Raw genomic sequence first — 27,689 nt, forward strand, 5'->3', positions numbered from 1 at the left:
TAAATATGCAAATTATAGGGGGTTATTATGACAAACATGACCTTGTAAGTGTAATATACGGCTCTATTTTCAAGAAGAAATGATTATTTCACCAATTCATTAAGGGAGGGAAACATTTTTTTAATACATATATTCCCATTAAGTGTTTTTAATTTAATTATTTAATTGTCTTTCTGGCATATTATTATCTTCATCTCCAGTTACAGGGCAGCATATGCACAGTATTTATAAATTTTTAAAAATAAATAATGGAATATTAAATCTGAAATTACATAACGTACAGTACATTAACCTAAATATAGTATTACATATGTAATTTAAGTGCATAATTTTACTACCAGCTGTCTCAGCTAAGAGAAACATGTTTCTTTAAAGCCAGTAGAAGACTATTCCTCTGTTCATTCTGCTTACCATGATGAGTTTTGTAATTTCCGACATTACTTAAATGCAGCAAAATACACAGTAATGTTGCGTCTTCGGCAGTGTGCTAACAGGGGTCCCACTCACATTAGCTCACTGCACATCCTTTCACATTCATGCTTTTTCGCCTTTGCCTGGCACATTGCAGAAATGTCGCAGCTGTTTAGATCACAGGCAGGCGCAGATCATCGGGGATTCCCTGGCTTTAGTTTCTTGCTGACGCAGGATGCCACCATCAAAAACACAATCCTAACTGAACAGACTGAGGCAACCAGGAATTCCCAAAGCTTTTAATATCAAGGATAACCAACTGGGTCTGTATTTTCTCCCGGCAATGGGATTTTATTGCAGGAAACCTCAAATGCAACATGTTTGTTGTTGCATGATTTAGTGTCTCCAGCTGCGCAACTGAAGGTGGTTTGAAATTGGTCGTTATGATTTTGATCATCGTTTCACCCTGTTTAGTAATCTAATCACTAAACAAAAGAGGTTGCCCAACATTATTACAGAGACTATACTTGACTTCCTTTTCTTTCTGCTAGAAACATTATAAATATCTGTGTCTTAGGATCATCTGATTATTACTACATGAACATTTCATGGACCAAATAATCATCAAATTATCAGAAATGTTTATGGTAAATTCAACAATGGCAAAATTAATTTCCTGTGTCCATTGACATCTCTAGATTTAGCCAAGTTGCTCAATAAACCTCTTATTTAATGCTGATAAAGATCATGTGGTTTGATTGCAATCTTCTGAACAGCTGCTAAATAGGCCACAAGGTGAGATTGTTTCATCATCTTCTGTTTCCAAGATCAGGAATTAAGTATGGAACCCTCTTTTTTATTTCGGCATCCCTTATTTGATTATCTAATTAACCCTGGAATAACCATAACATTATCTGGTTATCAACAAAAAAAGGTTTTATTTACTGACAAAACACACACACGCACACACACACACACACACACACACACACACACACACACACACACACACACACACAATCAGCCCACACAACAATCACACAGTAAATCTTAAAACATAAAAATGACTCAGTTCTATGTACAAAATAAAAAATCATCAATGTTGAAGGAAGAATTTCTTCCAAACTCCTATTGTGACAAAACCAGCTTACAAAACTAAATCTGTCAAGTTATTTGTCACTGAAGTCCAAATAGTGTATTATTACACATTAATCACTGAGCTCTTCCTCGTCACTGAAGTATGCACTCTTTTTGATCCTTGGCTTCCTGGAATCTGAGGATGTAGAGGCATGAGCATCTTCCTCCTGAGATGAAACTGCCTGCGTCTTATGCTTCACATCCTCTTCCTCAATACGGGCTTGCTGGAGGGACACAAAATAATAGAGAAATATGTCAGTGCTAGAAGATAATAATGGAAATGTAAATGGAACTTTTTTTTTTCCTGTTTCCAGAGCGCAAAATCATATTGCCTCCTTCCTATCCTCTTTTTGAGATAATATGTGTGTCTTTTAATTGTGAATGTGAAGTGAAGTCATGGTTCGGTCAAGAGTACACACATACAATGCAAACCTTCCAGAATATAATTAAGTACATCATAATTCCATGCTTTGAATAAAATATGTCCACATTGGGTATTTATTTACCTGAAAAGCTATTGCTTGGCTAAGACTATCTAAGGTTGGGTCCTCGCCCTCTTCTTCACTTTCTTCTTCACTGTAAGAAAAAAATAAAATGGTAAAGATGAAGGAATCACAAATAAATGACACATTTTATTAGAAGGCAATTTCTCACAAAATCTTAATACTTACATCTCCTCAGGTTCTTCAGCCTTTGTCTTCTTCTTCTTCTTTTCTTTCTTCTTTGGAGGTTCTCTCTCTCCCAGCATGTTTTTTGGACATGCATAGCTTAGATGTCCTGTATCCTGTTGTGTTTAAAAACACACCATGTAGTCATAAAATGACCAACATATATCTGATAGCGCTGTGTAAGTGGATGCAAAATTAAAACAATTATATAGCATAAATGGATTTTTTTACTTTTTATTTAAGTTCAGAGAGGACAGTTATATATTACATTGGGTTATATTAGCAAGCATTTAAAAAAAAATCTATCTCACAGGTTAAAGCCCCATAAATATGTACTCACCCCACATTCATAACATTTGGACTTGTCTGTGTAGTTGCGTCTCCTAATGAACTCAGTTGCTCGCCCATTGTCGATGGCAATACTTGCTTTCACCATTCTGCCAAACAGCTTGGAGACAAACTTAAAGGTTAAAGTCCTTAAAAAAGACTGCAGACATTGCAGTGTTTAAAACTTAAGCTTCTGCTCAGTGGAATACACTACTTGAAACTCAAAAACAGTAGCATAGACTCACCTGTTTGTTGTTCACCGCTCTTGCACAGTTGTGAGCTGAGTCTCTGTCCAGGAAAAGAACGAACGCCACCCCTTTACTCTTGTGAGTGTCTTTATCTTTTACAATGGTAACCCTGAAACAACCATGACACTCATTTATACCTGCTTTACATATTGGAAAAGACAACCCTAATCCTATGTTTTTGTAAATGCTGTGTCATAATCTGTTTCCCCATCATTCTAAGTTTCCCCTAACTATTAATCTTTACCGTAATCTAATGTTAACATAAATAAAGCCATAACCCATAACCCATACCATCAAGGCCAGCACTATGAAAACACTACTTGAAGGAGTGACATGCATCACCACAAGATATGCTTTACACATTATAATAAAGACATACATAAATGATGACAGAGCCATTACTTACTTTACAACTTTTCCATATTTGGTAAATAGCTGAAATGAGACAAAGTGATCAGTTTCAGTTTAAATTGTTTGGATTGGGTGTAATTTCTCATCTGTGGTTTGTTTTTTGCCAAACAAGAGCAACTTTCATAACATTGTTAACTGTTACCCAATGTAAATCGTTAATTACCTTATGCAGGTCATTGTTGGTGAGAGAGAACGGCAGATTGGACACATACACTGTGCTTTTGCTTGGTGCCAAACCCCCGCTCATGCTGGACTCTTATAAAATACACTGGAAGATAATATAACACTTCACAATCGATCATATTTTATGCACAGCCTCCTAGTTACCTAGCCAGTAAAGTTATCACTACTCAACATTTCTTCAATAGGATAAACACAGTAACCACAGGACTTACCAACACAGCCGCCACCGTTAGAAATATACTTATAATGTTCTCAAAATTGCAGTGTTTTTGGGTTATTTGCGTGCAGCTAATATTTAGCAAACAGAAACAAACGCCATGTCTGGACGTCGCAATGAGATGACGTATCGGTTTCGTCCAATAAAAATGCTGCTTTCCGTGTAGTTAAAGTGGGTGGCTAGGCTAACCAAACGATACATGAAGGTAAGATTGTTTTGGCATACATTTAACGCTAATGTAACAAGTGTTTATATATGTGCGGCTATAATTCACATTAAATATTTTGGGGGATTTTCCTGTGGCAGTTACGATGAGCTAACTTGCCCCCACATGAAATAAAACGTGTCTGTGCAGCTGATATGGGGGCTAACTAATTAGCAATGCTAGCCTTCGGTTCTGCATAGATGTGCATTAGTTTGTGTCAAATTCACTCAAGTAGAAATGCTGTACAGATTACTATAACTACTGTAGTGGTGTTTGGGTGCTACAGAGTTGGTGCAGCGTTGAATATTGTTAACCAACTGGATATTCAACCGTAGTTATTAGTCTAATCTGCAGAAAGTAACCTGAACCGCAATATATCATATGGTTAAAACCTGTATTTGTTTCGTTTGATATGATGTCTGCTTTCCACATGACTGACAGAAGACACGTTTTTGTATATATATATATATATATGAAAGCAGCTGTCAAATCAGTTGTCTGGTATATTATTAACACGTTGTTTTTAAATCTCTTTACAGATTTTGTTGAAGATCTTATTTTCTGCATATTGAGCCGCATCAGATAAGTAAAAAAGTAAGTGAATGACTGACTGAAAATATGCTATGTAGTACACCGATTTAACACTGCACATCTAAAATGAACACATTTAACTCCCATCAAATGGCACATGCAAATAAAGTATTTTAACAAAATAAATTTACCAACTGAAGCCAAAACCAGATCCATTACATTTACACACAAAGAATGGGTGCAAATAACCAAATACAAAATTGTGAGTGGTTTTATGTTTAACTGGCATATTGTTGCTCAAAGAAGTTGGCTGATTATCTCAACAAGAACACTGCCACTCTATATTAATTATACAGACTGGTTTGTTTTGTGGCACCACCCCTGGATGATGATATGTCTCATGAACACTGTATCTTTCACTCCTTCACTTTTGCAGTGACGTACAGGAGAGATAGGAGTTTACGAGAGGTGTATGATGATCGCTTTTTACCGGAGAGACCGGTAAGAGTATGTCTGTGCATGAGCATATAGTTTTGTTTAATTGAAAAGTCATTTTGTGGTATTATTTTCTTCTATAATTTCTGACTTTGTTGTATCAAATGTGAAATTCTGCAGAATACCAAAGAATAAAACTATACAAAATCTACTTATAATATTTTAGTTTGCAGATGTCTATTATGTCTATCAGTTTCTATATCTATCAGTTTGCAGTTTTGTCATCATTACCATTGAACAGTTAACAAAAAATAACAATCTCATCAGAGGTTCAGAGGTCAGACAGATCTTTTGGCAGGGAAAGAACTGAGAAGTTAGTCCAAAACAAAGCTTAGTTGAAAATGTTTAATCATATAATCTACCCATCATGTGTAGGGACCCTACCCACGAGCAGCTGGAGCAGTGGAGAGGAGAGGCCCTTTTGGCAGACCAGAAGACGACTACAACCGCGGCGGTTATGAATACGAAGGTGGTCCGCGCTTTTTCCCGAATGGAGGTGGTCCTCGCAATTACCATGCAGAAGATCAGAGGGGCTACCATGGTGACAATATGCATTTTCCTGCAGAACGCAGAGGTGTTCAGCCTTCAAGGAGGGTAAGGATTCATACTGTTAGCATTGTTGTATAGCATATAAACAAACTGGAGGAAAAGTATAGTAAGTGATCCAACAAGATGAGCTTCATAGCTCCCTAAGACTTCCTCAACTCTGAAGAAACAACCTTCGACAAAAAAGATAAAGAATTCAAGTTAATCATTTCACAAACTTAATTACAATAAAGTGAATGAACTTGAAGCACATGTTCAATTAGTAAGGCCAAAATCTTATCTGAGCTAAAGAGTGAGTTATGAAAGTCAGAAATCTCAGAAAAATATTCGTCAAGTGTACTTTTTTATATTCTAACTTAATAACTAGTAGTACTTCTTTTAATACAACTAACATGGCAGTGCATACAGGTATGTTTAATCCTTATATAGATAGATAGTAATTACCTTCCTACACATGAACCATTGTGTATAGTTGCAAACATTTTGTACACATGTAGTTAGCCAGCAGAGGGCGCTATTGTTGAAGGTTTAGGTTTAAATATTTTCAAACCATATCTCAATCACACTGTATGTTTGCATTAGTAGTTGATTTTTCTATATAGCTAATGCACATTTTCATAAGAGTGAGCATGTCATGGCATTTAGGCAATCACGTCTTGATGTTGACATTATTGTTTTTTGAATTTTATTGGCAGCCATGTCTCCAATATATGTCCAATATATTACATAAACAGCAGGAGGATAATAGTAGATGTAGTTAAATGCACATTTTTAAATAAAAACATGTATTTTTTGTAGATTCAGAGAGACTATTTAAAATTAAATTCCAGTATTGCAGGTCACAACTAAGTCTGACGAAAATGTTTCTATTTCCTCTCTATGTGCTACAGGAGGACTATCCTTACAGAGTACCCAGAGATGATCCACATACAGGACGGCCTATGGAGTTTGGGTAAATGATTCTGTTTATCTTTTGGTGCTAAACTTTTTTTTTTTTTTTTTTAAAGGGAGCTACTGATTTATGCAAGTTGTACTTCATAAGTAATATCACTCAGGTCTAGGTCAATAGGTCAAGTCCTATTTTGAGGCAGAGGGGGTATCTCTGTAGGAGTAGGCCTCCGTTTTTGGTATTCCTGTCTTGAAATGTTTGTTCACAGTTTGCAGCAATCACAAATCATGGTCTGCTCTGACCCATATTACCATGTCTCGTTGTATTCACATTTCTTGCAGTCTCAGTCTTGCCTGGCTAGACAACTGTTTAGTCTAGTCAGGGTTCTTAACTGAACAGTAACTGTATTTAAGCAGCAGATTGGGTTGCATAAATTTAGGTTTCAGATTTCGGTTTACAATACTAATAAGAAATTGCTGGCTCTGGTTTCACTGTTATTTTGGTACAAGTATATTTAAATTTTGTTAGTGGGGCAAAGCTACAAAGATAACTGACCATAAATGACATTTGCAAACTGTATGTATTTCACCTGCTTGTAAAGTAAAACATTGAATCTATAGTAGTGCATCTGCATGGTGGGGAACACTTCATAGTTTATTAATGGGAATCAATGTTGATCAGATCTGGGCCTGTGTCAGGGCGCACCTGTGCTGTTTGACAGTGCCAAAATAAATGATATATTTGAGGTCATATTATTCATTTGGTCTACGGCGGTTCTCTCAGAGGTGAGCTAAGGTAACTCAAGTCAGCTTGACACTAGAGGCTCTGTGTTGTACGTGTTGTAATATCAACAACATTTAAAAAGTGAAGTAATTTCAGCTTTAATACCTTCGATAGTACTTGCACTGAAAATTGGCAGGGGGCCAATAGGCTATATGTTACAACACCTACTCTTGCATGGTATTATTTTCAACTGTTGTACACAGCAGCAAAGTCATGATAAGAAGTTAAAGAGAGAAATCAGTAAATTATAATCGAGCCATGTGGTGGTCTTTTAATTTTGAATTTTTTTTTATTCCCTCAGCAACCGTGCACCACCCCCTCATAGTGTGCGAAACCAGGGCATCTACCCAGCACCCAGATCACTCCCAGAGAGCGGAGAAGACACACTAGTACAAGCCATCCTTAACCTGGACAGAGGGTACAGATGAAAACATACTTGTATCATTGCTTAAAGCATCATTATCAAAGCATTAATTACCCAAATGTATGCAGCTTACTCATCAGCAAAGCTTAGACATACTGAAGGATACTACAGCAATACAATGACTTAAATGTGTTGTTGTTTCTGCACAGTGATGTTAAACATGCTAGATGGCAGTATTGTGCTTTGGTAGCAAAGACATAGAAATCGTTGATGTACTTGTGTTTTACATTCTCTGAATCAGCACAGTAGCAGTCGTGGCTGTGTAAGATGAGGAAGAGAAGCTAATCATTCATACACCACCATAACTTTATGATGCCTCACACATTCCCTCTGCTCTTTCAGGGAGGACAGAGACCATTACAGGAGAAAAGCAGCACCATTCCCTCCTCTCAGAGAGCGCTCTCCTGTCCGCCGTGAGATGGCCCGCTCCCCCCACAGTCGCTCCGGTTCCAGTGTCAGCAGCAGAGGCTACTCACCAGATAGAGCCAAAGGCCTGCCATTTCCCTCACAAGGCAAGAGTATGTAGAATTCTTACAGCTTACCCTCCCCTGATGCAGTGTGGAGCTCTTTTTAAAAAACACCTTGTGCCCACCCTGGCACAAGAGGAAATCCAAAACTATAATTAGCCTGATAATTGGTTAAGATTTGCAGGTGTAGCCGACACATCCTAAAATGTACGAGACAAGTATAGTTTTTCCACACAACCTAACAAACAACAAATAGGTGACAATAAATGATTACTATCTAAAATGTCATCTATCTAAAATGGCTGACCAAAATCTCAAACATTATGTAATTTACAAATTGTCACATTTGAGGATTAGGAACCAGCAAAATAGTGAATATGTTTGTCTTTTGGGCTCTTCTCTGATTAAAAATAGGTCAACATTTGAAGCCTTTGTGGGAAATTGTATAAGCCATTTTTAAGATGTTTTGACATCTGCTAACTCGGTAACAAAAAACAGAAGAAAATAAATGGTTCTAGTCTGTTATCAGATGTTATCAAAATATTCATTACTTATTTCTTTGCCATCAACTCACAAAGAGGATATTCAATCACTGAGTGAAACAAAAGCTATTTAAAAGCAGCATCTCATTTACAGGAACATTTTTTTAAAAGATCACTTAATGTGCTTGTTTCATGTGTGATCTGTTGAGTACACCCCCCCTTAATGTACACCCACTGTTCAGTACCAGATCTCTCAATTTTTCATCCTCTAATTCTTTTTTTTTTTTCCTGCCTATCTATGATTGATAATTTGGCTGGCCGGCTTTTCAGGTGTGGACGGTTCAGAGGGACACGCGGGTGTTTCTGAGCACCTTTGGGGGGCGCTCTTTCCTCAACAGAGTGGACATGACACTTTGGGTCTGTACTTTAAGCCATGTGAATAAGCCGGGACCTCGGTGACAATAGCTGATCTGTTACTCGCACATCTCCTTGAATCCTTGTCAAATCAGAAAAATGTTGGAAGGAAACGTTGCTTCCCTGCACTCCAAAGATGTCTCCACAGAGAAGTCTTGAGAAGGATACAAGGATAGATGAAGAGATAAATAAAAAATCTGTGGACATTTTAGAGTTGAAATTAGAAAGAAGTAAGAAACATACTTTTCTTAGTAAGTCATTTTAAACCCCAAAAAAGGCCGTAACATTTTCAACCACAATTAACTCAAATGTCCTTTTTGACATTGATATTGTGTCACCCAGGTCTGAATGAGGTTCCATCATGAAGTTTGTTTCCTAATTACTACCTAGAGGTGACTGTGCTGTGATGGGTTTCTTATGACAGTTCAACTACCTGATTAGGAGATACATTAGCACTCTCAATTGTTCCTGCACTACACAACATTACATTTTTGTTAGTTCCAAGGAAATAATGTGGAAATAAGCAAACGTTATTGTCAAGACCAAAATGAGCAACACACTGGTGCAATTATAGATCTGTGATCTAGTTGTATGATGATGTGTAGGAACAATGGATTTTACAGTCCAGGTCAACATTGTACAACATTGTACTTGCATGCAGGTATTAGGACATACAGTACAGCTAAATTGCTAACTAAGAATAACATCTCTATTTCAGATTTATATGTTATGTTATGTCTTTTTTTGATAGTCTTACGTCTGATACTGGATATGTACTGTATGTCAAGTTTGTACAACTAATTTCTCAGCATACCACAAATTAATCATAGATGAACTGGACTGTAAAATATGGAAGTGCTGAAGTATCTCCTTGTTTTTACTGCATGTTGTTTGTATACTTTGTAGATCCTAACTTCCCAAACTCACAATTTTCTCACCAGCATCGCAGTTTAATTTAAGTTTGTTGCCATGTTCAGTGCTGGTTTTTTCCTTTTGTTAAAATCTCCATTTGAGTGGGGCTTTTTTGCTCAGCCCATTGGACCTCGGAATGTCATCATGCTAATGTGGCAAAATGACATGCACTGTTGCATGATTGTAACTTTACAAACAGAGCATAATGTCAGTTATATTTTAGTGAAGTAAGAGGGCAGTGAGTTTGCTTGCTAGGCTTCTGTAAGATGAGAAAGGCCTAGTTATTGTGATGTACACAGCCAGTGACCTTACGGTTTGGTTTTCCTACAGGGTATGAAGAGACTTATTCTCAGAGCAAGATGTCTGGTAAGTACTGTTCAGCATAGTTGTTTGTTGACAGGTTAGAAAAGTTAGCTGCAGTCCAGAAATCGTGACTTATACTAGTCACTTAGGCTCGTAAACAGCCATCATATGGAAGTAGATTTCTACTTTTTTATTATGTTAGCTGGAGAAACGGACAATTACAGCACTACTCTCGCATGGTATTGTACACGGTATTGTCTCTGTAACATTCTTCCAATTTTCAGTAGAAATGAAGGAAAGCGAGATGAGATGAAATTGTTTCAGAAATATACAAAGGTTACAATCGTTAAACTTAACCTATTCCCAGTCTGTGTAACCGGAGAGAGACTGAGAGCGTTTCTAATGTGTCCAGCAGCCAGTCTTCCTCCCAGCTCTGTCTGCCACTTTGTCAGGCCTCATAAAGATGCCACAGGTCGTGTGTGGAAGAAGAGGGAAAGGGTATTGGATGTCTGATGGATATTCCTGAAGGGGAAACCCTCCACATCATCAGGGTGTTTTTGTTTCATGGCTGGGTTTTAGAGTTCATAATTTGTTAGAAGACTGGGTTAGTTCGTGTGATGCTATCATTGATCTTTATTACTGTTATTTCACTGTTTTTTTTTTGTTTGTTTTTGTCATCCATCGACTTCTGCACTGCTTGTCACGGAAACTTGTTTTTTTTGTTATTCTAACATGTTTCAATAATTGTTGTTTTTTTTTTTAAATTTAAGATTTACAAAAGGAGTTTATTGGAGGAACAGCAAGTGCTAAAAAAAATTCACACATCATGGACAGCAGCCCCATGTGAAAATGCATTCAAACCATAGACTGTATAAAAGAAATGGACGTAACATCCGTGACGTCACCCATTGGTTTGTGGACTGCTGCTTAGAAGCCAATAGTTTCGGATCTGGGCAGCACCATCTTGTAAATTTCAGGTGCATGCTGGGAAAAATAAAAACACGGATTCTACTTATATGAGCATGAGGTGGGGCCATGGGCGGGGCCAACGGTGGAGCGGGGAGGTTGCGATAGGTTGCGAGGGCTGGATCTCGAGGACATTGGTCAATCAACCTGTCAATCACGACGTAGCCACACCCTAATGCATACCCTGCTTTATCGTCAAATATAAAATCAGGGAGGCCAAAATTTCACAAATGAACATCATACTGCATTGAAGAAGGCTTTAAACTAGCGATTGAGACCATAAACACATTTTGAAAATGTTTACTGAGGTTAGAAATCAAGTGAGAAGTTGGTGAATTCTCCGTTGACTTGTATTGAGATGGAAGTCCTTTTGACACCAAACGGTTGCCCCCTGGTGGCCTTTTGATAGAATGCAGCTCTAAGTTACTTACGCGTTGGCCTCATTTCAGAGGACTGGAACTCCCCGCCTGATTCAAACATACCTATAGCGCCACCATGTGGTCAGTTTTGGCTGATAAATCATGATCGTGAGGCATAGCAAAACAGTATTTGCACAATGTGGTCGTTTGATGAAGCCAATTTGACTGATGTCATCATTCTTCACCATTGACAAGTGAGTGGTTTAGAAAGGAGACTGTGTTGTGATTGTTAGGTGGAAATCTGCAAAAGGATTATGTGTACATTACAATCCACCCATTGGACTATGGAGCACGATAGTGAAGCAGCTGTTTGTTCCAGATGTTCTAGCTTAGGTACCTGTCTGGATCCTGGAAGCAAACATCTTTCCAAAAGCACATACAGTCCATACTCACTTACTTTCCAGATGTACTAATTGATATTTTTTCCCATCGAATACGTTCCTCTTCTGGATTATTATTTTCTTTTTTCACACCTTAATTTTTCCCCTTTGAAACAAATCTCACTGTGTCAAACTTTGTCTCTTTTTAATCTCTCCAGACAAAATTCCTGGCCTGTCAAGAGAGGGCTCTCCACACAGTGCAACCTCAAACAAGGTGAGCTCACTTAGATGAAAAGAGTGTTAGTTCTTGCTGAAAGTTTACTCAGTTTACCCGACAAAATGCAAGTTGCCATACAGAACCGGCGAGATTATAACTCAAGTGTTTGCCTCAAGTGTGGTTTTTGTCTTAAAATGAGTCTTAAACATACCATTTATTGTATACCATGGACTCCGCCCTGTCACTGTACAGCAGAATGCATCTGGAACTTCTTAAAATCCATCCTTCTAATAAGTGTTTAGTCCCATTGAAGTATGTTAATGGGTTTTAAAGTGGCCCTCACGCAGAGCATAAAAGCCATCAGGCCTATGCTTTGTTTACCTGTGGTGTAAGCAAACTTCAATCACAAGAACTTGTAATGATGGACGGAAAAGGGCTCTAGTGTCACCAAAAGTACCTTGAGTGCTCTTGTTTTAATTGAAAAAATACTTTTTTACTGTCTGTAGATATCTCCTGTCTGCTTTGAAATAATAGCACATTTTGCTGATATCATCCGTCTTCATCCATGCAAAGAAGTGTAAATAGAATCAGATGTGATTAGGCAAAGTGAATCAGAGTAGGGCCACCCAGAAGTGAAGAGGCTAACTCAGTAGCCCGGGTCATAACTTTATCACAAGATCTTAGCCACAAAGCTCGAAGTAGTCCCTATGGAACTCATTGGGATGTGTTTAGACCATTTACAATGAACAATCGCTTCCTTTCTCCGTTGAAGGGTACAACTGACTGTTTGGTAGCAGGTCTTGTGCTTTTGAGAAATTGATGTGTAACATACCGGTCATGGGAAAGGTCTTTACATATGTTACAACAGCTAGCATGGTATGTCCAAGTAACAAACTAGCAAATGTCCTTCAGCAAATCCCTTCCTGATCAGTTACTGTTTCTGTTACGGTTTCTCCAGCCCCAAATAAGCACATCAGCTCATTCTAAACTGCATATTTGGTCAGAAATGACTTAAGACAAGAAACTGACATCTTGGTGTTTCTATGGTGTTGGTAACTACAATCTGTGTTGGTAATGAAGTGTGACACAGCCAATTATCAGCTAAAGCAAGAGGGCTGAACATCAAGTGAATTGGAGAGAGAGCCACGGCTAGCCCTGGCGAAAGCTAAAAATAAATTTACTTTTTATTTTTCCCAAGCTGTTATTTGTAATCAGTATCAGTTTTGTTAAACTACCATCTTGGTTGTTCAGTTTATTATTTCATATAACTTAATGAGGCAGCATTTAAATCCAGTCATGAGGAAGAATAAAAACCCAGCTAAACTCCTGTTAAAGGTAGCTAGCGTAGCAGAAACTAACACGTCAGCTTTTAAATCCAGTTAAATTTCAGTGTATATATAATTGATAAATATAAATTTGGCAAAAGAGAAATATGCAAAATCTGTCTGGACTGTAAATAAGTTTATTTTCTGAAAACAAACTACTGTAGTTAAAATGCTTTTGGTGGTAAAAAAAAAAACCTTTTAAAATGGTATACTTTAATTGCTTTTCATGTCCAATAAAGCAGTCTTACTGCATAGCTCATGAGCAGATCCTTGAGATAATTTTGTTTCACTGAATCATCCTTTTTGGAGTGGCGTAGTGGGCACTCGGATGTCTTTGAACATGGTTATACATCACAAATTACAAGAAGAAACATCGAAACATAGTCCTTTCCTTCCCTCGTAATGTGCATCTCTTTAAGAACCACCCAATCAACCGCTGTGATGAAAGTTTTTCTAAGCGCCCCACCCCTCCACACACGCAGACACCACTGCTGCTTTTGCTTGCAGTGTTTGATCTAGCCCGTGGTGCATTGTTTCTCTCTGTTCTGAGGGCGCAAACCCATAACCTTGGCCAAGATGAAAGGCCTGTGCTGTGCCCCCAGTAAAGCTTGCACTAATGGCCCCGGCCGCTGCCTGCTGTGGGGATTCAACAAACACACGCAGGCTTTCTGGAGCCATCCCAGACAGAGGAGACCAAAGAGGTGGCCTAAAGAGCAGCTCTGGCTCTGGCTGCGAGCCAGGGTGGCCTACAGGGTGGAGAGCATGTCTTGTAGCCGAAAAGGTCACCAAAAGGTTTCTTGTCTGCACAAGGCAACAAATTCCTGTCAGTTATGGTAACATTTTACCATCCAAAATTATCACTGCAATCTGGTGATGTGGGGGCACTGTTACAACAGGGTCAGGGTCAGACGATCACACAAGCTGAAAACCTGTTGTGACATTTGTTCCCATATTTTCCCTTCCTAGTTGGATATCCTTGATTTGTGATATTCACTGTGTTGTAGGAGTTATTTTCACTCTTTTGGTGTATTACTTTCTGTCTTACAAGCTTACTTGAATTAATAAATACATAGGCATGTTGCCAACTAACTCAAACATTTCTTTTAGTGATTGTGATTGTCACTGGACATATTGGTGCCTTTTCTACTGTACTGTGGTTTTCTTTCTTGACTGTCGGTGCAAGACAATGAGCCTAAAAGTTCTCATTTTTATCCAGATTCCTGTTATGTTTGGTTGGTTACCGGCAGACAGTAAAAAGGAACACCACCAAATGATAAAAAAAATATTGGTTGTACAGTGGTTTTCCTTATAACATGTAACACATTTTTTAAGAGAACTTTTAAAAAGCACTCATAAATTTAAGTGTCAGTTTATGGTCCAGCAGATCAAAAATGTTGGGAGTAAGTGCTCCAGGGCTAGTAAAGTTATTTTACAAAAAATATCCATACTCCTAGATTTAAATAATTTAATAGTAGTCCGGTATTTATTAATTATATCTGCCAATCTTTATTGAGAGTCTGGCATCCCTTCCAGGTTGGATTGTGCCAGTAAGTTGAAGTGAAAGACTCAGACAGGGATTTTTTTTTGCTGAGACCAAGGACGCTGAAGACTGACAAACGAGATCTTTCATACATGCACAAAAGCGCGCACACTGGACTTCTCCCAAGTATAGCTTCAGGGAGAGAAATGGAAGGAGGCATAATTGGATGATGCCCTATGAGTTGTGCTTTTATTTTAGACCACACTCGGCTTTGTGATGTACCATCTCCTGTAATTTCTTTCCTCAGTCGTCTGGAGATTTAATGTGACTTAATGTATGAGTGGACTTTAGTCATGGCTGGCCAATTCTGCTCCCTGGCCTTCAAACTCTAATAGTATCAGGAAATGAGCAAAAGAAATTGAGCAGTGATCCAAGTTGGCCTCATTTTTCCCCTTTTGCTTTTTCTTCTGGGTTTCATAGTAATGCTTATGGGTACTAGAGTTTCCAGTCTACCCATTAGATGGCTCATCATGGCTATATTTCCTATTCTCTATAAGCTATAAAACAGCTGAAATGTTCATTTCTTCAATTTAGCATTTGACTGATAAATTACATCCATAAACAGGTTCCGATATCTGCTATTCTTGAGATTTTGAATTCCCAATTCCATGACTAAATTGCTAATGTAACTACAAGTCCACAGCACACAGATTCCACTCGTTATGTGCAGGCTTTGTAGCTTTAGCCGCTACTTCAGTATATCTTATCTTCATGCTTTGATATGCCTCATCAACCATGTCTTTTTTTAAAAAGTTAAAACAGTCAGTAGGTCAGTTCACAGCATTGTGCTGACTATCTGTGATGCTGACTCATGTCCTCTCACATTGCTCCTTCTCTACATCATGTTGAATACACAGTGTCACTTCATATTTCATCATGGTGTATTGATTTTGTTCACTCAAAGGTTCTGAATTAGATTTAATCAGCAATGAGCTCTAATGAAGTCTGATTTCTGTGTATGATTGTATTGATGTGTTCATTGAAAGCAAGTTTTTAACTTTGAGTTTTTCTACATTTTAGATTTTTGTTTAGCGGTTGTAGTGGTAGTGGCAGTATGTTTCCTTGAAGTAGTAGCAATTGTGGCATATCTGTCATGCTAGCTAATGGCCATCACTGTTTCCTTACAAACAGTCAACCCAAAGATATTCACATTACTATGATAGATGAGTGAAGAGAAGAGAATTTGGACTTGTGGACTTTGGATTTGTCTTAACACATGACTCAAAATGATAAATCCATTATCAAAATATTTGCTGGTTAATGTAATGGTAATGTTTTTTAGCAACGAAACATTGCCGCTGTAGACTGCAAGATCTCAACTGCAGGGCGGATTGCCATGAAATTGTTGTACAGACATTCTTTGTTCCCAGAGGATGATACCCAATGACCCTGCTCAAGCCCTTACTTATCTTTTAGCCTCACAATGAGACTGACAGTCGTGGTCTTAAGTATAAATGTTGAAATCTGGTACATGTGTATGTTGGCATGCCCTCATTGTGCCACTTCAAAAAAAAACAAAAAACTACCATTCATCTTTTTTTTCATCTACCTTTGTTAGGAGGAGAACCATCCTCCAGAAGGAGAAAAAGAGGAACTGTTGGTGGCTCCTGTCATGGACGACAGCCAAAAGTCTACAGACAACTTTCTAGAGCGACGAGCCATGGCCATAGCAGCTAAAGCCCAGGAGATAGAAAAGGTACATTTACTGAATTAATGTCAGTGACACTCAGTTGTCTGTTTTTGGAAAAAAAAACAAAAAAAACATTTACAGTCCTCTCTTTACAAGTTGGTAATTTGTAAGACTTTTCTGTAAATGTCTGGTTTGGTGCATGTACCCTGCACTGTACCCTTGGCATACATTTCCATACATATGGTGGCCTTGGGGTTCTCTGACTCACACATGGATCATTTTACGGGTTTGGCATTACTGGAACAACCACCTATTATGTTAGTAACAAGACAGGAAATTAACTTTTCTGTCCACCAGTCACAGTGGTAGGTACATCCTAAAAACACACCAGCCACTCTCACTGCTGCCAGCCAGATATCAGTTTTAGCACAGTATTTAAATGTTGCTTAATTTTCTGCCAAAAGTAGCTGTTTGCCAGATTTACCAGCATTTTCCTGTAGGCTCTTGTAAATCTCCCATCCTGACTCCCTGACTGGCATAAATTCAACTGCACATTTTGCCTAACACCAGCTTAATATCCCACATGGCTCAAACATCACAGCTCTCCCCTAGTGTGACTAATCTAAACAAATGTGCACTCACATAACAGGCGAGCATGCAGGGTTTTGGAAACACTTTTCTAATGTACACGGAGCAGTAACATATAAACAAAAACAGATACATAGGCACAGCATAGACGGGACATAGGTTTGTGCGTACAATAAATTGGGAGGTTGACAGAGCTAAAACCACCCCAGGCTCGAGACTCCAGCTCCGCAGTTATCTAATGAGAGCCATGCCTGCACCAGTGAATGCTACCGCTGCTTTACTGGGACCATTAAACCTGAGCCAACTCTACCCTGGAGCACACACTCTGAGCTCTCGCATTGAGCTGCGCCACAGAGCCTATAGGCTGTTATAATAATGTTGCTGACACTGCAGCTTCTGGCCTGGTTTATAGCCTGTCTCTTTCTACCCCATATGTGTCTCCTCTCATTTCATAAGATAAACCGTACAGCATTTGAACTCTGTTGTATAAGCTTTATTTAGTTTACTCAGGTATTAAGTAAAGCTTTCATTGTGTACATATTTTTAGAAAATGTCAAATGCATCTGGAAAATACATTATTTTTGGCTGCAGACATGCATCATGAAGAGTACTCTTATGGTATTTTAATATGGACTTATCAATAATGTTGTCTAACCATTGTCAGTATAGCTCATGCTCTCCTGCTATAATCTTCAAATGTAGTCATGAAATGATGTCTGGAAAAAGTATAATAGAAAATGAAAAATGAGAGAACAGTGTGTGCCATGTTCACAGGGATATGAGTTTCAGGTTTTCAGGTTTCCTACAGGACTGCAATTGTCAGTAGAAGTGAATGTTTATCTAATTTCTTTCTCTGGCTTTTGTGATATCCAGATCACATGCACTGTATGAATTTTATTTGCAACTTGGCATTCCTCACTCTGTCTTTCATGAAAGGCCGGATTGTTGAGTCACCACATAGCATTGTGAAGTGAAGTCAGCCTTTTTCTCTATCACACACAAGCGGGTCAGAAAAACACTAATCAAATCTATTCGCTATACACATCTAAAAAGAGATGGATTTAAATAGTCGCAGTTCCATAAACTTTATTTCTTTATTAAACATCTTAACCTGTTAGACACTAATCAGAACCTGAGAGAATTGCTTTCACATGACTGGTTGGTTTGTCTACTTTGTGGGTCACTTTGGCAATAAACCAACAGACGCTGGAAAATGTATAAGAAATTGGCTTGCATTTATTTCCCATCGTGCCCAGAATGCATAGCCAAACTCTTAGGTTAGCCTTCTTTTTCAATCTGAAACAACAAAGTCAGTTTCACATGTGTTCTGAGAAGTCGCAGCAGTGTTTCTGTTGCAGTAGGCACTCGTGTTTAACCGCTTGACAAGTGTGGACCAGATGTTTGGCTTTCTGCACCCAATCTGGTCTAGCCATCTCTTCTATACACACGGACAATACACACAAACACACAGAGTCCAGTAGCTCCTATAAAGTGCCTCTATGCTTCTCATATAGATCACAAGCTGAGCTTTCCATCATCGGCATGACATCGTGCTGGGCTGCGTTATACCAGGTTCCTCAGCATGTGTTTGTGTAGCTAAGTGAAATTGGTCTGCTGAAATTCAACCTGAACCCAGTTCTCATTGTCAAAGTTGACTTTGGCTTCAGTACAAACTAACTGGTTATAGTGAGTGACAAGGCATGAGAGCCAATAAAGTGTATTGTGTTTTACTCCTCACAATGCAGGCTGCGATACAAAGGGAGTTTTATTTCATTTGTGTGGCGACATTGTTTGTTTGTTTGTTTGTTTGTTTGTTTAGATAGAAAGATGCCCCCCGCCCCGTTATCCTTATTCCGTCTCTCTCCCTGCCTTAAGGTAATGGTTTAAAGCCCAGCCACTATCAGTTTTTAAACAAGCTAAAAAGAATTAAAAGTCTAAAAAAAGGAATAATTTTGAAATTTTAAATGCTGAAAATCTCATAGATAGTAGCACTTATTCTAGACTGTCCCCACCCAGTCATGAACTGGTCCTTTCCTTCCTGATTGGATTACAGGGCTGGGCTCTCAGGAAGCGCATTCAAATACAGGAAGTACGTTTTCAGCACATGATTTAGGAACAACTTTCCCTGTATTCATAGAAGTTTCTGTCAGCAGACCTGATTGGATACTTCCTCTGATTAAATAAATTCACTGTCATCAGCTGTTACAACTAGACCATAGACCATCAGGTAAAGATTAGAAAGACAATGTGTTGTTTCTAAATTCATCACAGTGCAGAGAGGGGTTATCAGACTAACAAATCTGTAAACCCGTGACTGTTGTGTAACATCTTTCACTTGATTATTTATTGTTCATGAGGAATGTACAGTATATGTGCTACAGGAACACCCAGAGGAGACGGCATGTTTGTTTTACATTAGCACAGTTTCCTGAAACTGTTTGTGTCCTCCTGTTCACCACAAATTGTCCTATAAATTTATTCTATTGTTAGATTGAGGTCAACCAAGGAAGAACTAAAAAAAAATGGTCACTGCTCACATAGTGCTGATGGTGCCTGCAATTAGAAAGACCCTCATCATTGTTAAGACATTCACTAGGAATCTACAGTGATGTCTCGATTGGTAATATCAGGAGGAAATTACAGTTCTCATTGTCCATAAGAGCGATCCTTAATTTTTGATGAACTCACTATTTGCTGATACAAATATATGTAGCTTCTGTTCAACAGTGGAAATAATTTTGGTTAATGCAGATTTTGGAACATTGCCGCCTGCTGTTGCAAAGCACATTAACCCCGTTCGACAGCAGCAGATCTTTATTCGTCGTCTCTCCCCTACACCAACCATGCTTTCAGTTCTAGTAGCATTGTGAAAAGCTATAAATAAGCCAATGAGTTAGAATGCCCTGCAGCACAAAAGCCACTGTTGGTATCCGGTGAATGACTGAAACTCAACCTTTCCTGTCCTAATTTTACATACATACACACACACACACACACACACACACACAGAGCACGGTATAGACAGTCTGACAAGAATGAAAGGTTATGAAATAGTGGAAGGGACAGAAAACATGGAAGAGCGGAAAGAGCAGTGCCCCAGAGTGAAACTGAGGTACGAGCGTCCCAGAGGTCTTTGTGTCATGTGGACTTCATTTGCAGAAAAATGGGACATCACACTATTCATTTGGAAAAGGTCCTTATGTGTGATGACGTGCGTTTCTCTGTCTCTAGAATTTTCTTTTTAGGTCGAATGATTTCCCTTTGCAAAGAAATAATTATTTGTATTTTTTTTTTTTTTTTTTTTGCCAAAGGGTTGCTTTTATTCCTGATAGTGACCCTCAAATCCCTGCACCTGAACTCACAAAATGTATGGGCATCAAAATGTTGTAGCATGACTTAGACACTCATGGACTCTGAGAGTTTGAAGCCACGAGGTGGGGGAAAAAAGTATTCCAGAGAACAAGCATTCAGGTACAGGATTATCTCAATTTCTTGTGAGAATATATCCACTGCATGTCTGGAGCTTGTACAAGATATAAAATGACCCAAAAATATTACCATCATTTGAACTTACTGACCAACAATGAAATCTCAGAGGGGTAAAATATCAACGTTAAGGATCACAAGTTCGCTTTTGGTATTTTGCAAACTATTAAATCGAACCACTTTGTGTGGAAACAAGACTCTCTCCATTGTTTTATGAGGCATTTGAGGCTTGGTGTGAAATAGCAGCTCCCAAACAAGACTGCTGCACCTCTTCCTCAATGTCCCTCTAACACCTGTTATAAGCCTCTGAGCCACCACTAAAGTGGAGTTTTATTGCCTCTTGGGCTACCCTGTCCTATATAACGGGGCCCTTATTAAACTCAAGAGAAGATGTGTTTATCTTTTCACACTACATGATGTGTGTTAACACCAGAGTGATCAACTCTGGCACATTGACACTTGAGTATTTACACTTAGGTGACAGGTAAAGCAGGAAGGAAATAACTTTCCATCTCAAACTGAAGACCTTTTCTCTCAAGGCTCATGACCTTGTCAAAAATTGATGCTAGCAAAACACTTTTTACTTTGTCTTTTTCTGCATTTTTCATTTAAGCGTGTAAGCCACTGTGCTTTTTACTCGTCCACTCCCAGGTGTACCGTCAAGACTGCGAGACATTCGGCATGGTGGTGAAGATGCTAGTGGCTAAAGATCCCAACCTGGAGAAGCAGCTGCAGGTTCCCCTCAGGGAGAACCTCGGGGAGATCCGTGAACGTTGCCTAGAGGACCTCAAACACTTCATCAGCGAGCTGGATGAAGTTGTCCGGCAACCAGAACCGTCCGTCTGTGATTCGACCACCCCCTCTGCATCCCTTACCAGTCATAAACTTTCAAAGACGGCGGTCAATCACAGCTCAAGTTACTGACACATTGGCCTGATCTGCTCTGTTTGTGTGAGACTGATCATGGTAGGATTGACTGCTGAACATAATGGATACTTTGGATACATTTTGGATTGCTGGAAGCTACTCTGCAGCACATCAACATAAAGAACAACTCTACATGAATAAAGGATGCAGTGGTGCACTCTATGTGGGGATAAACAGTGTTAGTTTTAATAGATCATTTCTACTTTCATGTTCTGTTGAAAGCTGTTGATTTATTAAATATTTAAAATTTTTCAACAAAGAATGATGTTAAAAAAAAAAAAAAAAAAAAAATACCAGTCTTTCATCACCATGGAAGTGGTCAACATGGGTTTTATTCTCTAACTCTCCCTTAGTTGAAACAAAACACTTGGAAGTGCTCCAGCATGATCTTTTTTTTTTCAATAAGAAAAGCCAGATAAGACAATGTTTTTTGTTGTACTTAGGCTATTTCAGTTTCGTTTTGATGCAGTCAGACATATGACTTGGTGCTGCTAAATTCCCACCAGTTCGTAGGTTCTTGTACACATTTTGTACTGTCTCAAAGTGCCAGTTCAGTTCCTTTTTATTGTGTTGTGTTTTGCTTTTCAAACTTTATATTTTGACCTCCCCACTACCCCAAAAAAACCCAAGCCTTGGTTATTTTGATGACATTGAGACAAGGTTTTGCACAAAATGTGTTTGAAGGTTGTAGTAAAACAATTTCTGTTAACTTTTGTTGTTGGTTTTATTGTCATCTATTAACACAAGTTAAATGAAAATATAATATAAGGTATTATAGAAATATGAGGGAAAAAAAAAATATCTAAGATGTGTCTCCATGAAACATGGTTGTCTATTAGCATGGTATCAGATCCTCATAAACATGAGGCAAATAAGTTCCAACTTCTTATGAGGTTTGTAAAGAAACAAATTAACTCCAAAATTAACATGACAGTTTGACAGTTTCCAGGTTTTAAAATGATGCAGTACCACATATGTTTTTGATGTCTCTTGCTGTTTTGTACAACACCACTAACATCTGAGGGTTATAAATATCTCATTTAAAAATGAATATGTCAAAACTGAGAAACAGAACAACGATTCCTGAAGCTTTGGAGAAAAATATTTATTACAAGCGTCTTTACATCACAAAGCAATTAACTAGTTATGACAGAGCAAGGGTAGTGAATAGTTGGGCTGAATATGGACAATGCGGGTGTTACTGCTATTCATTTTATGTTTTCTACACCAATAGTGAGCATTGTGGAATATATGTTATAATAGACATTGTTACATGGCACTTTACTGTGAAGTACACAGTTTATGAAGTGGCACCTTCTTTGTTGTTTCTTATGAAATATTAACTAGGTCTGTTTGTTTACAACTGCTATTTTCTCCTATCACATACTTCAAAAACATTTCTTTTTAAACCACAGATATAAAAATACCAGTATTAAAATCTTAACTTAGTATATACAATGTCATTATGCTTTAAATAATTATTTGGTTAGTTTCTATTTTCTACTATAATTATCAACCTCTGTATAATAGTATTGCCATTTTTTACTGTACACAAGGGTATTGCTGCAAAACTTTTAACTGATCTTGAAACATTAAAAAAAAAAAAAACTTAAAGGCAAATGCTGAAACAAAAAAGTTAAATGTCTTCACTCTGACAAACTCTGTGCACAATTTCAGTCCACACTGTCCAAAGGAAGGCCTCCAAATTCCCCAGTCCATGCATCACATTAATGCTAAAATTCAACAAGTCCCAGTATCTAGGCCAAATTTGTACAAAAATGTAATATATGCACAGATCCTGTTTCCTTTTTTCTTTTTTTCTTCAGTTAAAATCAAATAATTCTTCTTTCCATACATGTGAGCCTAAAATATGATATGGATCTTGACATATTTCCCCACGAGTTATCTTGACATGCCTTTCAAAACCTAGATTTGATCTGTGTTAGCTATCATATGATCAAAGAATCTGCCTTTATTGCTTAATGTGTTGTTTATTATAATGTAAATATAGTCTGAGGTTTCAAGAGATGATACAGTTTTTGGAACGGTGGCTCTTTCGGCGACCAGTCTGTGAGCCATGACTGTGGGGTGACAGGGCTGTGACCCTAGTTGGGAAGTCTTCAGCATAGTAGCGCCCAGCAGGTCGAGGCTGGGGGATTGGCTGGCCCAGGAAATAACCTTCCTCCTCAGAGTCCGATGATGATGAAGAGCAAGTAGAGCACCAGTCATCATCATCTCTGTAGAGACCCATGAAATTGTCAACTCGTGGATCTCCTTGAGTTGAGCCCTGGAGCATATAGTCTGATCGGGTTTGCGAGTAGGCCAGAGGCAGCCTATGTGGGGGATGCTGTAGGAGCAGGGCACCACAAGGAGGGTTTACCAGACCCTGCTGCTGGGGCTCATATGGCCTCTGTGCCTTATCCAAAGGCACCATGTGAAGGGCATTGTCCGAGCGGGTTTTGCGACTCCTGTGGTGCTTGCCTTGGCGGTGCTGTCTGTTGCGACCATGGTGGCTCACTGGGCGGCTTCTTTCTTTGCCCATCTCATCTGGGCAGTACGCCCTCCTCTGTGGCTTCTCACTCATGGGATGCTTTCTACTAGTCACCTCAAATGCATCATTATATCCATTGTCCACAGTGTCTTCTGAGAACTTGACCATCTGAGGAGGCCTTGACTGTGACTTACTCCTCCTCAGAGCTGGGGCATGGACAAAAGAGGGAGGGATGCCATCTGAATGTGGGGATAATGCGAGAAGTCCTCCAGCTGTGCCTCCTCTCATTGCCAATGCTGCCTCCTCTTCTCCCTTCTCCGTGTTAAGGTTGAGGGAGTTGTTACTGTGGTGAATATGGGATGAGTTAAAGGTCCCCATGTTGCTCATCTTCTCACAGTCTTCTGCCACCAAAGGATCCTGCATGGCATGAAGGGAGTAGACCATAGATCTGTCCCTGTCATCTCCATCCACTGATGCACCTAAGGAGAGTGAGCAGAAAAGGCACATTTTAAACACACATTGGCTATAAAAAGAAAGCACATTTTCCACTAAATTCATGTAAGCAATATTCTTCTTACCAGTGATGTTTGAGAGTGCCAGGGAGTCCATGGAGTCTCGAACACCCTGTTCTGCCTTCCTAAGCTCATCAGCAATACACTCGAGTGAGTCTTGGTACCACTGCCTGGTGTCTGGCCATAGGCCCTGTCTTCCTGTGCCAGACTGGTCCTGATCTTGGTCCAACTCCAGCTCTTGGATTTTTCTGGCACTTGCAGGACCTGGATGACTCCCATAGGCTGAGTCACCCAACCCATCCTGGGACTGGGCCCAGTACATTTCGGGCAGGTGCTTCTTGCTCATCAGTCCAGGGCTAAGGCTGTTGGCTCGGGATTGATTGGAAGTCTGACTCTGGGTAGGACTGGCAGGGGTTGGTGAGGAGGGGGTAACCCCCATGGATGTAGAGTCAGGCTTTAGCCAGGGGTCAGATACACTTATTAGCCTGTTTTTGTCACTGCAAGGGCTGGGAGATTTTAGGGATGGCTGCTGAAGTTGGTGCAACATCCCACGGTCACCAAACTTAAGCAGGAGCTGAGTCATATAGTCCTCATGCTGTGCCCACTCCTCTGGATCCTCCTCTCCCCCAACATCCTGCTCCTCTCGTTCCCTCCAGAACCTTTCCTCCTCCAGGCCTAGACGGGCCAGTTTCCGCCCTACAATATCAATGTCGCCATCAGCATCTCCATCACCCTCGCCATCCCCAAACTTGTACTCAAATGAGGGGACAGTAGCAGGGGGGTTAAACAGCTGTGACTGTCTCCACTGTTCTGCAGGCCTGCTGCTCTTCCCCATGCGAACACTGCGCCGTGACTCACGTGAGCGGGCAGACTGGAAGGCAGAATCGGACGAGTCAGAAGCATGAATATCCTCCCCTTGGCTGCAAGCCTTGGAGCAATAGATGCGGCCTTGCTTCGGCAGGAAGGGACAACCCAGCAAAGATGTCTTACACTGGGCACAACAAAAGCACTGGTCTGTAGCATGCCAATGTACTCCTTCGTAGGTCATCTGGGCATGGTCAACACCTAAAGGATGGTGGGATAAAGAAAAAAGGAGCATAGCATTAAGAATAGTATTTTTACCGAAAAAACAATCAATTCAAAGCTGGAACATGATAACCTAACACACTAGATGGTTTGTTACACAGAACCATCTCAGAAGTTGTTCTTGGACATTATTTAGAAAAAGTCAGGCCCTTTAAAAAAATACTTGGCAGGTGATTGGATAAACCACCTGTCTATCACTATCACGGTTTTACTTTGCAAGTTAACTGGATTCACAAGAACACAAGAATTCTTTTGGAACACTAAAAAGTTTTGTTCTTGAAACAACAGGGTGAATTCAAGACCTCATGCACTTCTCAACTAACCAAAGTAGTAATTTTGAAACAGTGGCTTATATGACAAAACAAAAGAAGACATTTACTCACCAATATTTTCACCACAGGCCTCACAGTACTCTGCATACAGTGACTCAAAGCAGCCACAGCAGTAGGGTCGGCCATCTTTCATGATGTAGCGTTGCCCCCCAAGCAATGTCTCACATTCGAAACAGGCAAAGTGCTTCATGTGCCAGTGACAACCCTCTGCTTCAGTGCACTCATCCGCAAAGATGATCTGAGGAGAAATTCACACAGAGAGTTGACTACAGAGAGTTGACTACGACAACATTAGCACTTTGAGTTGGAAGGTTAATAAGCACATTAGCCATAGTTGCTATTGACTACGATTGCTACTGCTACTTACCTCGTCACAAGAGGTGCATCGTGGTTTGAGAAGCTCAGCATGATGTCTCCCACAGATGATCTTGCCATTTTGGTAGAAATAGATCAGATCCACTAGCAGTTCTTGACATGTGGCACACACAAAGCATGCTGGGTGCCAGCAGGGGCTCGGCCCTGCTCTGGAGGCAAAAATTGCCATTTCCCCTCCATTGATCCCTCCACCACACTGACAATAAAACAAAAACAACAGATGATCCGTGAGATTTATATTTTGGGCATCTTGTTGATGCAGTGGTTTATAATGAAGAGCTTATGTGATTATTAATTAATCTGATGGTATGCTACCTTAAGAATGAAGTTAAACAGTGTGGAAACAAACACTTAAGGGAATGAGATTTTAAAATAGATGGGGGATACAGTTGATACATGTGACACATGAAGAATGCAACACAAATAATAGAGAGCTTATGGAGATGACAATTCAAAATATATCATGTAACTCCTGGTGTTTCATTGGCAGTGATGCATGAAAACAAAGGCTAAACAACAGGTGATCATACTGTAAGTGCCAATGGAATATGATCCAATCAAAATACATCCGTAAATCTACAGTGATTATAGTCATACCAGAAATACAGGAACAGTTGATAACAAGGTCACAATGCAATGTTATCTTTTCAAGGCAACACCCCCCCACCCAAACTTCAATCATTATTTTTCCAAATGTATTCATTTAAAAAGCAGTCTTTGTTTTAATAAAAGGATATATACATAATTTTATTTAAATACCAGCTATTAAGGGCTCATTTGGAAGCAAGTAAGTTCAAAAACACATCAACCTTAAATCTAACCCTCAGAGCACAGCTGCTGTACCAACAAAAGTTACAGAAAAAATGTCAATTTAAGTTTAAAAAATAATTTATGTAAGTATGTGTTTGCATTTCAGTTCGTATTTGATCAGTTTGGTATAAAATGAATGTATTATTTATTGGGTGTCTGAAGAACTGGACAACATTTGTGTCTTGTAAACCTAAAAAGAAAATATTGGCCTTGGCCTTGAGTTGAAAGATCATATGACTCCACAGAGATTGTCAAAGCATGTCTGAACATGCAATCACAGGTCTTTATATAACCCAGCTGAGCTATGAGGCACCCACTGGCAGCTATGGGATAGAATGCCTGGCTATTTACCATTATTACTGGGGTAGAAAGACAGGGTCCTTGGATACAGGGGTGTTGTGTGACCCTGGGAGATATGGCAACAGGAAATTGGAGCCTGACAAACTGTTTGAGAATGTGTGTACATTTGTTGATGGATGATGTATCTTTTAAAATACATGAGTATGTACAAAATGTGTGTAGAGGTGTACCTCTCTGGAGTAACTATGTGTTTGCAGGGCAGGTCTAAGTACATGTGTGTGCTCCTGTTGGTGCTCCACTATGACCTTGCAT

At 39.3% G+C, this 27,689-nt stretch overlaps 3 protein-coding genes across 4 annotated transcripts in view; 1 reads left to right on the plus strand and 2 right to left on the minus strand.

Annotated features, from left to right (window-relative positions):
• Positions 1-1,430: 1,430 nt before the first annotated feature.
• zcrb1 (zinc finger CCHC-type and RNA binding motif 1) lies at positions 1,431-5,388 on the minus strand. 2 transcript variants are annotated; one of them, XM_053313995.1, is made up of 8 exons: positions 5,218-5,388; positions 3,366-3,455; positions 3,198-3,226; positions 2,789-2,900; positions 2,557-2,664; positions 2,220-2,332; positions 2,055-2,124; positions 1,431-1,772 (listed from the first exon to the last, which is right to left on the minus strand). In XM_053313995.1, the coding sequence occupies exons 1-8, from the start codon at positions 5,386-5,388 to the stop codon at positions 1,620-1,622; spliced, it is 846 nt and encodes a 281-aa protein (XP_053169970.1). In that variant the 3' UTR covers positions 1,431-1,619. The 2 variants fall into 2 exon arrangements, with proteins under 2 accessions (XP_053169970.1, XP_053169969.1); XM_053313994.1 differs by lacking the exon at positions 5,218-5,388 and adding an exon at positions 3,598-3,728 and having other exon boundaries at positions 3,366-3,470.
• Positions 5,389-6,239: 851 nt separating this feature from the next.
• Positions 6,240-22,337, plus strand: pphln1 (periphilin 1). The gene is made up of 7 exons (XM_053313776.1): positions 6,240-6,331; positions 7,353-7,469; positions 7,818-7,993; positions 10,081-10,116; positions 11,977-12,032; positions 16,399-16,536; positions 21,196-22,337. The coding sequence occupies exons 1-7, from the start codon at positions 6,240-6,242 to the stop codon at positions 21,466-21,468; spliced, it is 888 nt and encodes a 295-aa protein (XP_053169751.1). The 3' UTR covers positions 21,469-22,337.
• A 254-nt stretch (positions 22,338-22,591) lies between these two features.
• Positions 22,592-27,689, minus strand: part of prickle1b (prickle homolog 1b) — a 29,736-nt gene continuing 24,638 nt past the window's right edge. The window contains exons 5-8 of the mRNA XM_053344213.1: positions 26,260-26,463; positions 25,944-26,130; positions 24,541-25,539; positions 22,592-24,441 (exon numbers count right to left, since the gene is read on the minus strand). Of these exons, the coding sequence (XP_053200188.1) occupies positions 23,492-24,441; positions 24,541-25,539; positions 25,944-26,130; positions 26,260-26,463 (2,340 nt within the window). The 3' untranslated portion in view covers positions 22,592-23,491. The remainder of the gene's footprint in view (positions 24,442-24,540; positions 25,540-25,943; positions 26,131-26,259; positions 26,464-27,689) is intronic.

Source organism: Scomber japonicus, chromosome 23, assembly GCF_027409825.1.
Source record: "Scomber japonicus isolate fScoJap1 chromosome 23, fScoJap1.pri, whole genome shotgun sequence".
Lineage (NCBI taxonomy): Eukaryota > Metazoa > Chordata > Actinopteri > Scombriformes > Scombridae > Scomber > Scomber japonicus.

Coding starts and splice junctions, on each gene's coding strand:
- zcrb1 (XM_053313995.1), bottom strand. CDS start 5,388: ATGCATATTGTCACCATGGTAGCCCCTCTGATCTTCTGCATGGTAATT. Junction 2,125..2,219: donor GCTGAAGAACCTGAGGAGAT/GTAAGTATTAAG, acceptor TTTTTCTTACAG/TGAAGAAGAAAGTGAAGAAG. Junction 1,773..2,054: donor GCCAAGCAATAGCTTTTCAG/GTAAATAAATAC, acceptor GTGTCCCTCCAG/CAAGCCCGTATTGAGGAAGA.
- pphln1 (XM_053313776.1), top strand. CDS start 6,240: ATGTTTCTATTTCCTCTCTATGTGCTACAGGAGGACTATCCTTACAGA. Junction 6,332..7,352: donor GGACGGCCTATGGAGTTTGG/GTAAATGATTCT, acceptor TTATTCCCTCAG/CAACCGTGCACCACCCCCTC. Junction 7,994..10,080: donor ATTTCCCTCACAAGGCAAGA/GTATGTAGAATT, acceptor GTTTTCCTACAG/GGTATGAAGAGACTTATTCT.